This window comes from Leucopleurus acutus (assembly GCF_964270905.1).
Source record: "Leucopleurus acutus genome assembly, chromosome: 5".
Taxonomy (NCBI): domain Eukaryota; kingdom Metazoa; phylum Chordata; class Mammalia; order Artiodactyla; family Delphinidae; genus Leucopleurus; species Leucopleurus acutus.
The window spans coordinates 6190395-6206581 of record NC_139147.1 but is presented as its reverse complement, the minus strand read 5'-3'; the positions used below and the strand labels follow the sequence as shown (position 1 = coordinate 6206581).

General features: G+C 37.2%; 1 protein-coding gene across 3 annotated transcripts in view; it reads right to left on the bottom strand.

Moving 5' to 3' along the window:
- Window positions 1-3396: 3396 nt before the first annotated feature.
- The window catches only part of BRWD1 (bromodomain and WD repeat domain containing 1), a 122870-nt gene continuing 110079 nt past the window's right edge, over window positions 3397-16187 (bottom strand). For all 3 annotated transcript variants that reach the window (XM_082840229.1, XM_082840230.1, XM_082840231.1), the window contains 3 exons: window positions 15541-15699; window positions 12534-13436; window positions 3397-11137 (listed from right to left, as the gene is read on the bottom strand). In XM_082840229.1, the coding sequence (XP_082696355.1) occupies window positions 9972-11137; window positions 12534-13436; window positions 15541-15699 (2228 nt within the window). In that variant the 3' untranslated portion in view covers window positions 3397-9971. The remainder of the gene's footprint in view (window positions 11138-12533; window positions 13437-15540; window positions 15700-16187) is intronic.

Sequence of the window (16187 nt, the reverse complement as noted above, 5' to 3'; positions counted from 1 at the left end):
GTTTTCAATTCTACTCTACATTTTCATAGTCACTACTGTGCTTTTTCTTTCCAGGATCTGAACCGCCTTAAAAAAGGCATTTTTCTATTAATATCTTCTAGCTCCTTTTCACTTTCAGAATTTATGGTTGTGTCATCCTCTTTATAAACATTCAGTAATTTTCCTTAGCTGCAGCAGCAGCATTTCGACGGGGCAGTCTTCTGCTACTCTCCCTAATCCACCCCTTTTCTGGTCCTGAAATCGTTTCCTTTAGATTACTCATTATCTTTATTTTATTTGCAGACAGTGGCACATCTGCGGGGAACTTTCTCAGGCACCATTTTTGCTTTCAGAGTTTCACTAGGCATTTGCACTGCATCCTTCTGATTATGCACACATGTTCTCATTTTTGTATTGGGGTCTCTGTCTCTAGAACAGATTCTGAAAAATGAGTGAAAGTTCATATAAATGGAAAAATCTTGTAACACAAGATTTTACTACTACTTACATTCCTCAACAATAAATGTTAAAACTACTCACATTGCTAAATTAAAAAACATAAATGATCATCGTCAATGATACGTTTTCGACATTGATACAACCTTCCATTTCCTTATCTACAAAAGGAAGTCTTGGGTAGAAGCTACGATCCCTTGCACCTGGCATACTTTGCAATCTGGAAGGATAACTGTCACTCAAAGCAGTAGCAGACTTGTAAGAATGGAGTTAAGTACGTTCAGTCACTAACCTAAAGCTACTAACCTAAAAGCACTTTTTAAAAATCTGAATTTTTTCAATAGAACTTTGTAGGTTTTAAATTTTTGGTATCATTTCTAATACTCTATGTTGAATTACTTTAAAATACTCAATATGATTTCTGAAATAATTTTCCTAGAACCTAAACAAGGAAATGCCATCATGACTGATGATACAGCATCAGCCCTACTTCAAGATCGTTAAGGTTTTAGTTCCAACACCAATATTTCCTTCAGTCAAAAAAAATTACATGGGTAACTAGTAGATAAAAAGGAACTGTATATTAGTTTTATATAACTGAAATGTGGTTTTCATCCTAGATTCATTTATTTTTCAAATTATTTCAGCATTTTATATAACTGAAATGATTAAATCCTAGTTTCACTATTATTCAGATACTTTCTGAGCTGGTATATGCTGGGCACACAGAGGATCAGGCTAAATATTCTAAAAGAAATGAACTCTACACACACAAGTATAGTTGCTATAAGGAAGCACAGGGTGCTGTGAGAAATACTCTAGAAACCTAACTTCGTAAGGGACAAGGAAAGCTTCCTTTGAGGAAGTGTTATTGTAGCTGTGAGCTAGAAACTGTGACGGGATCCACCAGCCAAAAGGCAGGACAAAAGGCACACTAGAGAAGCAGGTCCTTCATGTGGCCTGAGGCAGCCTCCATGGTAGCTCAGATGGATCTTAGTGGGGCTGTGCTGAGCTGCCCCATGGTGCTGGGCCTACCACTCCACATCTACCAGCTTAGATGGGCTCATATCATTTTTATTTTTGCCAACATCTGAATGCTGTATTTTCAAGTTTCAAATACAAGATTAATGAGCAAAAGTATCTGGGGCAAAAATATCTCTTGATAAAAATGCATCTGAAGTTCATCAGCCCCTGAATATTGGGCCTTATCTGTTGGCAATCTAGTCTTGCTGCCACTGAGTCAAACTATCTAAAACTGTCTTAAAGGTTCACAAGTCTTGCTGGGGGGTGAGGTTGTAGGACCCTGCCTCATGTTTCCAGACATTCAGCAGTTGATAAGGAAAGGCTGCAGATACTGAAATCACCACACGTCTGGAGGACTCACTTCCACTATATTCCTCTTCACTGCTAAGGAGAGAAAGTAAGGGTTTTCTCAGCTATCAACACGGTTACTCTGTAGCAGTGAAACTACAAATTACCAGCCTTCTTAGTTTTTCCTTTTGTGAGGGGAGATGTGTATCTTTCTGTCACCAAGGGCAAATGAGTACAGGTGAAAATGGCTTCTGTGGATTGACATGTTCATTAACAACAGAGCAAGGATTATGAGGAAGGTCTTCCACACTCAAAAGAAAAACCCTTCAGATTTTACCTTAAGTCTATGAAACTCGTTTCAAAGATGTGCTTTGTGCTTTCTCCAAGACCCATGAAAGTTCTCCCAAAGTAGATTAGGAACTACTCTGCTAAAAGCAACCCCCCACAAATGCCTCAGTCTTCTATTTGTTTTTCCAGTGAAACTCTATTTCTAAAGACATGATGTGCTCAGTATAAGTCCCACGGCATTGCAAAAATGGCATTTTAGCAGGCTGAGCTACTCAGCAGGGCGGGGCTCCATGCAGCAGGTCCACCCTTCGTTGGGCTCTGTGGAGTTCCCTGCACATGAAATTGGGGAGTGAAAGGAGGACTGGCTTAAAGTGGTATCTTTACCACTTCAAACAATGTTTTTAAATTATAAACTACTGTCTCAGCAAACCAACCCTGGATTCAAAGTGAATCTTTAGCACATTAAATCAATGTTAAGCAAATGCTAGAATATAAATGTGCTACAACAGATGAAGTTTTTAAAAATATATGGCAAAATTAAGGTGAAATTTGTACTTTATGGTAAGATAAGGATATGCTATTATCAGTCAACAAACTGCATCCATTTGCATGTTGAAAAAAATATTAAAAATAGACAATTGGGGCGTCCCTGGTGGCGCAGTGGTTGGGAGTCCGCCTGCCGATGCAGGGGACACGGGTTCGTGCCCCGTCCGGGAGGATCCCACATGCCGCGGAGCGGCTGGGCCTGTGAGCCATGGCCGCTGAGCCTGCGCGTCCGGAGCGTTGCTCCGCAACGGGAGAGGCCACAACAGTGAGCAGCCCGCGTACCGCAAAAAAAAAAAAAAAAAAAAAAAGGCAATTGGTTCATTCATATGTTGTTGTTGGTTCATTCATATGTTGTTGGTTCATTCCCAACAACATATCCAGTTGAATGGTATAGATAAAATCCTATTACACTAAAATTTTCTGTGGGACAAAATGATTTAAATTGCATTAACTAATTCCTTTTTTTTTTTAAATTCCTTTTTAATGTAGTGATGAAAGTACTTATACTGACAACTTAGGAACCTAGTAGTACCAACTCTTAAGACATTTGTAATCCAAAATAAGGGAAAAGTTAAGATTCTACAGAAGAAACTATAATTAGCCTTTTAAAAATGCTTTAAGGAAATATGAACTATGTCCAGAGGGGAGAGAATACAGGAATAAGTTATACTGTATAAGCAACTTCAACTTGATAAAGCTGTTATCTCTGAAGACTTAGACCGTAAAATGGGAATTTCATAAAAACAATCTGAGGAAGACAGAAGAATGACAGTGGTGAACTTTTTAAAATATAATAATAGATACATGTAAGTCAGTGTTAATTTTATTACTGAGAACTTAGTAAATTATAAAGTGTTTTATTGTCCTTGAGAAAATCACAAACAGTTTTTAGAAATATATACAGGATAATTCAGGGTTAGAGAGAAGTCCAATTTATGTATTAGGGTACAAGCTTAAAATTTTTGGAGGATACTGCTCTAAAAATACATCTGTGATCATGTCATTTACTACTAACAAATCAGTATAATCCCAAAAGTCCTACTGTCCTAGATGGTCTTGGGTCAGCCACAGGTGTTGGAACAGTCACTGAGTGTTAGAGGCATTGTTGCTTTTCTGTAGATGATTCCCTATTTGGGTATGGTAAAAACTTCACTAGTAGAGTGAAAATTTACATCTTTAATAGTGCTCCATCACAGTTTACCTAGATGACCACTTTAAGTTATAACTCAGAGATCACTATGTATTCTAATATAGTCTGTAGTGAATAGAAACCTAGATATAGACATTACAGTTCTGATTCAGAGCAGCAATCTCTAGTTTCTGTATTTTAAGGATCATTCATATTCCAATTATGATACTTCATGATACAAAATTGTATTCGTAAATCCAAAATAAACTTCATATCACTGCTACAGAAGCATAAACAATTTTAATCTTATCAGCATTTCAATTGGGAGTATTAGAAACAAATTTGATACTGGAAAAATATAAAAGAATGTCTGAATCAAAATGGAAATATGCTAGCCTATTTCATATACTTTAAGTACAGACATTATTGGTCACTGTGATTGGTGGATAAATCAAATCCCTATAAAGGGGAAACATTTTAGTTGCAAGTCATAACCTCTGTCCTGCAAGCCTCTTATCAGAGCAGATATGAGATGTCCTTTCTTCATTCTCTCCTTCATTGATAGGCAGTGAAATGACCAAAACTCAGGAAGCAAATAGCATTTACTACTGATATTCCTTACAGCGTAAATTTCCAGAAGATCCCATAAACTGAAAGTCTCTTTAGAGAAGGGCTATAGAATAGTGTTTTCTGTAACTCGCTGGGTTTAACATTTTTCTAGGGGGAGTTGGTAACACTGAGAAGTCAATGTCTGTAGTATGGCAGTGTCAGGTCAAGGGATTGTCAGAAATAATTCTGTAACCAAGAGCTGTTCTCTGCTAGTTTGGTCACTTCTGTGGTTGAACACATGAACTTAAGTCTTTAATTCATTCAATGATGGGTACATAGAACCTTATTTTGTTTTGCATCTACAGCTAATCTGACTGTAGTTTTCTTTCATCTCTAGGAGCAATTAATTGGTAACAGTCATATAATGATTCTCACAAGAGTTGTGATGGCTACTGCAACTTTTTTTCTAAAAATCTGATAAAGACTATATGAAGTATGAATTCAGGGATCTTACATTTATCTGCTTAATGAATTTTTTCAGAGAGATCTTAACATCATTTCAGACTAACATAGGCAGGATAAGAAGATATCAGAAGTAAATACTGGCTTTTCCATCTACTTTATTAGTTACGAATGAAAAGCAGCAGGGCCACACAGTCCAACGGCAGCCCCTTTGCAAGAACATCTGACTCCCTCCAGTTTCCCCTGGCTCACAACGAACTGTAGCCCTGCATTCTGCCTGCATGAGAAGAAATCACAAATGAATAAAGGTTGGAGGGTTGCTTAAGACAAGAGGTAAAGATGAGCTGCAATGGAAACTGACTGGATGTTGCAGACCTCACAGACTTAACCAGCTAGAAGGCTCGTAGTAGTTTAAAAAAAAAGCCTTTGCTTATAATTATGATGACTTAAATTTATTATACTCTACTACTTCAGTTGTCTAAAAAATTGGTTCCTAGGTGACAATGCTGACTCAGTCGTGGTAACGAGCTAATTTAGAAAAAGTTAAAGTAGAGCTCTCATGTGGGAGTGAAAAATTAAAGATGTGCCTTTCTGACAAGCTCCACTAAAATGGTAGAATTTTACAGATGAACTGAATATGTCCATACAGTCCAAGGACTAAGGGTGGATCAAAACTTAGGAAATCAACTTCAACCTATTAAAAATTAAAGATTCCTTTAACATTTAACCACTGATCGAAAAAGGTAATGATTTCTATATAATTTTCCTTGTGGAACCAACAGTAAGTAGGGCTGGCTGCTGCAGTCCACATAGTCTGTGCGATCTCATTTCAATTTTCAGAATGCCTCTTTCTCTTTACAGTCCTAATTCCCATTAAAGATTTTAATAAATGATAAAACTTACCTTAAAATTAATGTAAAAACTAAAGTGTGACCAGACAATATGCTGTAGCACTGATAATTAAATTCAATGAAATGATCGGTCTTGACAAATAGTCTGTAGCGACTTGCATGCTGCCAAAGATAGAGCCTGCAAATCTGTAGGACTCAAATGCTGTGAGTGCCCCCGCCCCTCCTCCCTCCATCAAATCCATAAAGGCAATCTTTGAAGAGATACCAAGTAAGAGTCTTGATATTCTTCTACCAAATTAACAACATATTAGGAACCAGTCTGGCAGATTATGAGTGATTGGTAAAAACTTCTCTTAACTTTGAGAATTCCCATGTATCCTTAGGCAACATATATAATTTTAAGAAACAGCTATAAAAACTTTTCTTAAAATGTGAGAAAACACAACACAGCCCTCACCATTATACTTTTCACACTTCAGTTCTTTCCATTAAATTCACAATTTGAGCTATAAGTAGGATTAGCATTTACAAATCAAGTTGGACTAGATTCTTCCACAATGCTCCATTTTCTCCCTAGCTTTGACAAATATATTTGAGCTGGTATGTGTGTTCCCGAATACTAGAATAAGAGACAGTCTTATTCTGTTAGGTTGCAAATTTCTTAGGGTTTCTGCTTTATTATTCCCTGATACCCACAGCAGAAGTTGAGAGATATAACTTAAATAATTAACAGGCGGAAAGTTCTTCTACAATGAAGGTGCTTTGTTAAACTCCATCATACTAGAATAAGTGAACTATAATTTCTATACAATGTACGTACTAAAGGATTTGACGACAACCACAAGATACCTGATAAAGTAAATATATTGACTTAGTATCAATGAAAAGAGTGGAGATGGCATTTCAGCTCTAAAAAGGCAGGCAAAAAAACCTTTTCTAGCCATTTAAATATTACTCAAAAAACGAGTACAACTGAGTAGAAAGGAAAACCAAAAATATTGTATGCACCTTTAACAATGTTCTTGCAATCTACTGATATACAAACCTCTCATTTTTTTCAGGTAACACAAATTCAATTTGTACTGACAGGAGAGATTAATAAAATCCTTTCATTTTAGTTTTTAATACCATACAGTAAAGTTAATAAATTCTGTGTTCTGATTATTCTAAAGAAAAAAAGGCTGGAAGAGGGACAGGGAACACAGTATGGACCCAACATTACTCTAAATAACAATTTTTACTTAAGAAGTCATCAAGCAATGGAGTGTGAAGGATTCAGTGACATGTCTTATTTTTGGACAGTAGTTACCTTCAGATGGCATGTTTATTGGTTTACGTCTCCTTTTCCCATTTGCACTTCTAGGTTTTGAAGAGCCTTTTCCTAAAACATAAGTTATTTCCCCCCATTCTCTTATTATAAAACTAATTTATTTTTTAGGTACAACTCTTAACTATCTAGAAGAAACTTTTTTGTTGTAACTCAGAAGCTGTGAGTAAATAAATGCTTTATCATTCTTTCAAGGATTACTAAATTGACAAAGGGTTTAATCCCTAAAATAAAGGGAGAATGATTACCCTAGGAATTATCGGAAAATGGGATAAACTTTTCCTTTTATTCAGAAGTTACTACACATTGTCAGTATACCCTTTTTAAATAAGCAGGAGTGGGGGAAAAAAAGCTTTTTTAAACCTCACTTTTTTTTTTAACGTCTGAAATCTTTTTGTCTTAATATGCTTGGTAAAATTAGTCTTTCAAAGGAATCAAAAATCAAATCTAAATACACCTCAAACCTTTTTTTTTTAACCATAAATGAATAAAATCATAGGACTTTGGACATAAACAACCACAGTAGTCTTTTTTTCATATACATCATTAAGTTACTTCAAGTGTAACTGAAAGCTATAGCACTTACTTCTGGATCAGTTCACATTCACTTTGTAACCTTTTGTCTTTTTTCACAAGAAAAATACAAACTGATCCCAAACATATTAAAGTACATCTGTGCATTAAATCCCTGCTCATTTCACATAAAGTAGAAAAAAAGTCAAACATGTTCTAGTGCTCAATGTAAACATTTTGAACTATTAATTATTTATTAATTTTCCTTAAAGGTACTTAGCAGTGTGTGTCACATATTCAAAGTTAACCTTAGGAATAGCACCGTGACCAAAAAAACCCATAAAAATGATTCTTTCTATAATCCCTTAGTTTTACTTCAGAACTTGAGAAGCTACCATTGTCAACCATGCTTTCAAAGTCACCAGGCCAATTTTTGGGGGGGTTTGTTTGTTTGTTTTTCAGATGAAACCAAAATACTGCTTCTACACACAAAGGCCTAACCATTTTGGACAAAATGAACAATTATGAACGGTTGACCAGCCAATCAATTCAGTTAATTCAGTCCAAAAGATAAGACTAGTTCTATTGATGAAGCCTAAATGGTCAAAGTATCATTTTACCAAAAGAACTGATGTATTTATGAATATATTCCATATTTATTTATGGATTTTTTTGGTACCTTTTTCCAGGTGATGGTAAACATGGAGTTATAACCCTGAGAATAGATATAAAACAGAGAAGCTTAAGAAGAGTTAAAATAAATTAATGGATACGACATCTATCACCATTTCTTAAAATTAAGGAAGAGCATGCCATTAATTTTTTTCAGGTCAGTAGTCAAGGACAATTACCCTGACTCAATCTGTTAACAATACAGTTAACACGAGCTTTGAGAAGAAAAGCATCATAGTTTTGAAGTGGTGATAGCTCTCTCAACAACCAAAGGAGAGGTAGGTATACCACCTACCTCAGTTGGTAATGTCTAAGAACATCCTTCCCCTTATACCAGAGTAGAAAGAGAAAGTACCTTCTACCATGTCAACTGGAAAAGATAACTAAAAAGTAGCAACACTTAAGAACACTCTAACACTGATACCAGAGTCTGATGCTTTTCCTTATCTGCCACCTTAAGGATACACAGGAGAAAAGGGTTAATTTTGTCTGAAACCAAACACAGTTAGGGCCAATAAATAACAAAGGGTGGGAGTACTGTAACATACCCCTTTAGCTACGAAATATGTAAACCACTTGAATCAAGTCCATCTTCAGGCACAAACAAGCTAGGAATGGCCACCTATACTGTTTGGAGTAGCACAACCTATCAAGTAAAAATATTTGGCTCGAAAATAAGTGTACTATGGTATTTGATGATGTAAAAGTTACGCTTTAAGTGGATTTCAAAATTATTTTCCAACAACACATGACAGTTTCTTAGATTTAAACTAGAGGTCACTAATAAAGATACTTAGTTGCACCAGCAAAGAATGCTTGGGATTGCACATGGCAGCAGTAGACTAAAAGAGATGGAGAATGACATTTAACTATTTACCTATATAAATGAGATTTGTGATTGCACTCTTAACAAAAATCAACTCTACAATTTCAAGAGATGGGGGGAAATTACACATAATTTACTCTTTTAGCCCTGTACACTCTATTAAAGAACACACTTTATCTAAATCTAAGGCACACAAACTCCTCTATTTCACAGAGTAAGACTATGGAAGACCAAGATTTTGGTTAAATTCCGTACATGGAAACCAGGAGATCTTGGAAAGACAAATTATATAGCATTTTGTTAGTGCACAATTTAAAAGAAAATGCTAGTACTATGGTCTGGCCTTAGAGGTTTATAATGCACAAATGTTAAAAAAAAATAATAATTTACCAGCACTTTATAAATTCAAGTTTATAAAATATAATGGATGATATTTTCCTTAAAAATAAAGAAAAAGAGAAAGACCCAACAGGGCTTTGAAACAAAAATTGGAAACCATTTCAATGAAAATGACCAATCTGGTATAATGCATTCTACTCAAGTAGCCAGGGAAAGAAAAAAGTGGTAGGTACCTTGCCTACTAATCATGGTTACCCCTCCCACAATTGTTATGTCAGTATGCACAGAATATTTATGAAGAATCTGTAAACAAAGGTCACATGAAATTCATACTACAATAGGACTGGGATTAGAAACTACCACCTCTTGACGAATTCTGAAAATAACTGTATGACAATTGCTACCATGAAAGTAATGCTCATTGGTTTTGATAACCAGAATGTCTAGTGTTTAACGTATTTCAAACTCTTGCTATATGTAAATACTGTCAAAGTAGATCTGCCCCCAAAATGAAGCATATTTTGGCACCTGTGCTGAATGCTGCTACAAAGGCAAGCAAGTGCAAATAAAAATAACAGTCATGATTTAGTCACATTCATAACTTTTCATAGAAAAATATAAATATATTCCCTGAATTGTAGGACAAAAAATAATTTCAACAGCCAGCTTTCACTATAAATTCCAGTCCATTCCCTCTTTAAATGAACTGGTTTTCCCTCAAGGTCATAAGGTGCAATCATCAAAATCTAACACATTTTCTAAGCTTCTATCGTCATCCCCATCATGGTATCTCACGGTCCTCCTACCCTGATTTCTCGTCTTTATTTTTGAACGCCGAAGAACTCTTTTAGATTTTGCATAGTCCACATCCTCCCAGTCATTATCATCCACGTTTAACCTAGGACGTTTGCTTTGTCTTTGTCGTCTCACGGTTTTAGATACGTTAGCTGTAAAAGTTTTACCTTTTCTAACTACTTTTGCTTTTCCTTTCATTTTCCTCTTTTTGGTTTTTGTATCATCAGTAAAGTCAGCATCTGATTCAGTGGCAGACCCCAAATCTGAATCAGATTTGGGACTAGTGTCAGGTCCACACTTTGAGCTCCCTGTTGTTTCAGAAGCTTTCACATTTTCCAATTCAGGATGCAGTCTCTTCCTTTTCATTTCTGCCATCTCGGCTGCTTCCTGCGAATCCCGCATCACTTTTGTCTTACTGAAAGGAGCCTTCCCATAGGTCCTGAGTCTTCTGCCATTCCACCTGCGTAGCCCATAATTCAGTTCCTCTTCAAAGTTATTCTCTGCAGTAGCCTTTTGCACCGGAGTTGACTCAGAAGAACATTTTCTACCAGTCTCGTTCCCTGGAATATGGCTTTTTGAATCTTCCTCCGAAGACCCAATCAAGGAATTCTTTGTTTTAGAAGGTGCAACATTTGTTTTGTGACTACTGGTATGCCTGTTCTTGTGTCTTGAATTCAACATACCTTCAGAGTCTGAGTCTTCATTTAAAGACTGATTAATACTTTTTGTACTACCGTCTGAGTCGGCTTCAGGTGGCTTCCCTTCACAGCCATATTGTTCGTTTGGCACGTCACAGTTTACATCTCCCTCAGAATCACTCACTACCTTCTTAGCTGTGGTACATGCAAAATGGAGGGACTTTTTCCTTCCCTTTTTGCTTCTAGTACACACATTTTCTAAACCGACGTCTTCCACATCACTCATTAGCTTGATCCTAGTAGCAGCGGTGGTGGCACATCTTCGAGGAACTCTTAGGAGACCCGTTTTGGCTTTTGATGCTTTCTTAACCACCTTCGAATTGCTGTCTGAGTCACTGGAACAGACCCTTTTCCTGGCAACTTTTCTGCTTTGTCCATGGTCTTGTGATGCAGAGTCTAAAAGTTAAAGAGTACTCTTTTAATCTTTAATAGAAGATTAAGTCTAAAGGAATTAAATGTTCAACATTTTAAACAACTGAAGTCCGAGATTCTTTCTAACTTGGAAAGAGGGTGGCGGTGAATGGGTTGGGCTTTTACTACTTTAGAACAGTGACTTTTTCAGCCTCAGCACCAGCCACAAGTATAACATACTCACATCAATAACATCCCATGCCTTTCTGTCTATATACACAAAGCACCTGACACTAGAGTATTTTATTTACATGAATACAAACTGCACTCTCTTCATCACTGCACTAGAGTATGCAAACTCATCACTCTCAGCCTCCCTGAAACTTCTTAACTTCACAGGTTCCATCACACACTACAGTTAGTCTTAGCTTTAGATGCCTCTTGCTCTTTAATACTTTTCAATCTCCATTTACCAGGACAATCTTAATTCAGAAAGTTATCTAAATTCTCCATGCTCCAGAGTTATTATCAGTAAAATGGACATAATAATAATAATAGTACTTATCTCATAAAAGATATGAAGACTAAACTGGTTCATAAATAAATGTAAAGCACTTAGAAAAACTTCCTGATAAGAAATAGCTTGGTAACTTGGTAACTGTTCTTAGCTGCTATTATTATTTTTGTTTGTTTGTTATTTTGTTTTGCGGTACGTCGGCCTCTCACTGTTGTGGCCTCTCCCGTTGTGGAGCACAGTCTCCGGACGCGCAGGCTCAGCGGCCAGGGCTCACGGGCCCAGCCGCTCCGCGGCATGTGGAGTCCTCCCAGACCGGGGCACAAACCCGTGTCCCCCGCATCGGCAGGCAGACTCTCAACCACTGTGCCACCAGGGAAGCCCCTGCTATTATTATTATTACTTATCACATTCCTTTCAACCCTTTTCTTTCCTCTCCTCAAACTATTATCACCAACAGCTTATAAATGTGCCGGCCTCTGCTTTTCTTAAGCCCATAGCCAATACAATATCCCCATTCCATTATAAGAACTGAAATCTCTACTAAAAACAGCTATGAGGCTTCCCTGGTGGCGCACTGGTTGAGAGTCCGCCTGCTGATGCAGGGGACATGGGTTCGTGCCCTGGTCCGGGAAGATCCCGTATGCTGCAGAGCGGCTGGGCCTGTGGGCCATGGCCGCTAAGCCTGCGCGTCCGGAGCCTGTGCTCCGCAACGGAAGAGGCCGCAACAGTGAGAGGCCCGCGTACCGCAAAAAAAAAAAAGACAAAAAGAGAAAAAAAACAGCTATGGCCAAGGCTTCCTGTTACATAAGCAAAACTAAACAGGTGGCAAAGAAAAGTTTTATGGGAGGAAAAGACATGTATGCTATAAAAAAAAAAAGGACAGTGAGAAAAATCAGTGAACCAAGGTTAAATGTTTTGAATTACCTTTCATAAAATTGTTTGGTTTTTCTTTTGTTTTCTTGTCATCATCTGAATCCAGATCAGTTTCAGATACATGATCTGAAAAACACTGGGACCCAGCAATAGGTTCACACTTCACATTCCCTGAACTCGGGTTAATTTCCATTTTATGACATCTACCATCTTCTCCATCTTCTGCTTCAGATTCAGAGTCCTCTGAATCACTGAAGATTTTTGCTTTTTTAAGGAAAGCAGCATTCTTGCGACCTGTGTTGTACCTCCTACCACCATATTTTCTTGGTTCAGAATTTGCTTCCTCCTCTTCCTCTGAGATGCTTTCTGCCTTAGGTTTCTGCGAAGATGTTGATGGGCCAGCAGTTCTGTTACGTCCATTATCTGAATCATGACTTTTAGAGTCTTCCTCAGAAGACTCTATCTTAAGAAATTTTGTTTTAGAAGTTGCTGCAGTTTGGGACTTGTAACCATTAGCATGCCAATTTTTCCGGGCTACCCGCAAATCACTTTCTGACTCTGAATCTCCATTTTCAGTATTCTGGGCAGCATGAGAACTGGACAATGGTGATGGTTGATTTTGATCTTTTAGCTCCTCTTCTTCAAGTTCTGACTTTAAGCTCTGGTCATCCTCAGAATTATGTAATAACTTTTTTCTAGCTACAGCAGAAGCATTGCGGTGAGGCAGCTTACGGCCAGAACAGACACTTTCAGAGCTAGAATTCTCCTCTACGTCACTCATTAACTTTATCTTATTGGCAGCCACAGCAGCACACTTTCGTAGCACTTTTCGGTTACTTCCAGCTCTGGCTTTTAGACTTTCACCAGTCTCCAAAAAATTGTTATCAGAGTCACTTAAATAGACTCTCTTTCTAGTGGCTCTTCTACCACATCCATTTTCTAAAGAAACTGGACCTAAAAATAAAGTAACAGTAAAATTAGAGAGGTCTTCCTTATTTCAACATTTTTAAATGACTTCATTTTAGTACTGATGTTCCTTATTTTTTTAATGCCAAAACAAGTTTACCTTTCTAAATTTAAAAAGTTTAAAGGACAGAACAGAGAGTCCAGAAATAAACCCATGCATATATGGTCAGATAATTTACGACAAAGGAGCCAAGAATATAAAAATGGTAAGGGACAGTCTTTTCAATAAATGGTGTTGGGAAACTAGACAGCCACATGCAAAAGAATGAAACTAGACTACTATCTTATACCATACACAAAAATTAACTCAAAGTGGATTAAAGAATGTAAGACCTGAAATCATACTACTAGAAGAAAACATGGGTAGAAAAATCCTTGACATCATTCTTGGCAATGATTTTTTAGATCTGACTCCAAAAGCAAAAGCAACAAAAGCAAAAATAAACAAGACTACATCAAACTAAAAAGCAAAGGAAATCATCAACAAAATGAAACGGCAACATACTGAATGGGAGAAGATATTTGCAAATCATATACCTAATCAGGGGTTAATATCCAGAACTCATACAACTCAATAGCAAAAAAACAAACAATCCAATTTAAAAATGAGCAGAGAATCTGAAGAGGCATTTTTCCATAAGAGGCATACAGATGTCCAACAAGCACATGAAAAGATGCTCAACATCACTGATCATTAGGGAAATGCAAATCAAAACCACAGTGAGATATCATTTCACACCTTTTAGAATAGCTATCATCAGAAAGACAAGAAATAACAAGTGTTGGTGAGGATGTGAAGGAGAGGGAGCCCCTGTGCACGGCTGGTGGGAAAGTAAATTGGTGCAGCCACTAGAGAAAACAGTATCGAGGTTCCTCAAAAAATTACAAATAGAAATATTATATGATCCAACAATTCCACTTCTGGCTATTTATCCAAAGAAAACAAAAACATGAATGTGAAAAGATATGTGCACCCCCATGCTCACTGCAGCATTATTCACAATAGCCAAGATATGGAAACAACCTAAGTGTTCGATAATGGATGAATGGATAAAAAAGGTACACACCCACACAAATACTTCTCAGCCATAAAAAAGAATGGACTCTTGCCATGTGCGACAACACAGATGGATCTTGAGGGTATTATGCTAAGTGAAGTAAGTCAGACAGAGAAAGACAAATACCCTATGATCTCACTTATATGTGGAATCTACAAAAACAAAACAAAAAACAAGCTCATAGATACAGAGAACAGACTGGTGGTTGCCTGAGGGTAGGGTGCATAGGGAGTGAGTGAAATGGGTGAATGGAGTCAAAAGGTACAAACTTCCAGTTATAAAATAAATAAGTTATGAAGATATAATGTACAGCATGGCAAGTATCGTTAATAATACTGTATTGCATATTTGAAAGTTGCTCAGACTAAATCTTAAAAGTCCTCATCACAAGAAAAAAGAAAATTTTGTGACTATGTATGGTGACGCACAGTAACCATTCTGTAAAGTACACAAATGTCAAATCATTACATTGTACACCTGAAATTAATATAATGTTATATATCAATTATACCTCAAGAAAAAAAAAAAGCCTAAAGGACATGTAATCATGTGCAGATGCGTTAAGTCAGTAAACCATCCAGGACTTGCCTGGTGGTGCAGTGGTTAAGAATCCACCGGCCAATGCAGGCGACACGGGTTCGATCCCTGGTCCAGGAAGATCCCACATGCCGCAGAGCAACTAAGCCCGTGCGCCACAACTACCAAGCCTGTGCTCTAGAGCCCGCGTGCCGCAACTGCTGAGCCCAAGCGCCGCATATACTGAAGCCTGCACGCCTAGAGCCCGTGCTCCCTGCAACAAGAGAAGCCACCGCAATGAGAAGCCCATGCACCGCAACGAAGAGTAGCCCCCACTCGCCAAAACTAGAGAAAGCCCACGTGCAGCAACAAAAACCCAATGCAGTCAAAAAATAAATAAAAATTTAAATTAAAAAAAAAAAATTTTTTAAGTAAATAAATAAATAAACCATCCAATATTTAGCTTTTGAATTCTCTTGATATACATTTCTCCAAAGTACCACTGAGCCTCTTCTCACCAGTTTTTCTTTTAGCGGCTCTGGTTCTGGTCATCCTGCTCCTGGCCAGCCCACTACGTAAGGAGGATTCACGAGCTCTTGAACTCTCTTTGCTTTCCTCTGAACTATTTGAAGCTGAAGATGATGAAGAGGTACCTAAGGAATCTTCCATTTCACTTTCTAAGAAAAATGAAGCATCAACAGTTCATTACATATATTCTCCTATCTTTACACACAAGCAGTTATTTTGTAACAATAGACTAAAAGCAGATTCTTAAAATACTCTGAAGAGGAGAGTATATTTTTTAAAACCGTTCCAAAGAATAGCTGATAACATTTTGGTATTAAAAGGTACATAATCAGCATCTGAAATCAAGTTTGTTCTCTTATTTCTGAAAGTAACATGTTAATACTGGTTTGGATTCAGAAAATACAATTTATATATTTTATAAACAAGCTTTCATTAAAAATTTAATTAGCTCCACTATCTTCTTCCTTCTGTTATGAGACAGGTATTTCCTATAGAAAAGACAATCATTTCAAGTCCAGTATTTCAGTAGGCTTTCAGGTCTCTTTCTAGTAGCCCTTCCTAACAGCATAGTTGTACCATACAGGCTTCCAAGCTCAAGAAAGAGCATTTCAACACACACACACACAAAAAAAAGGCA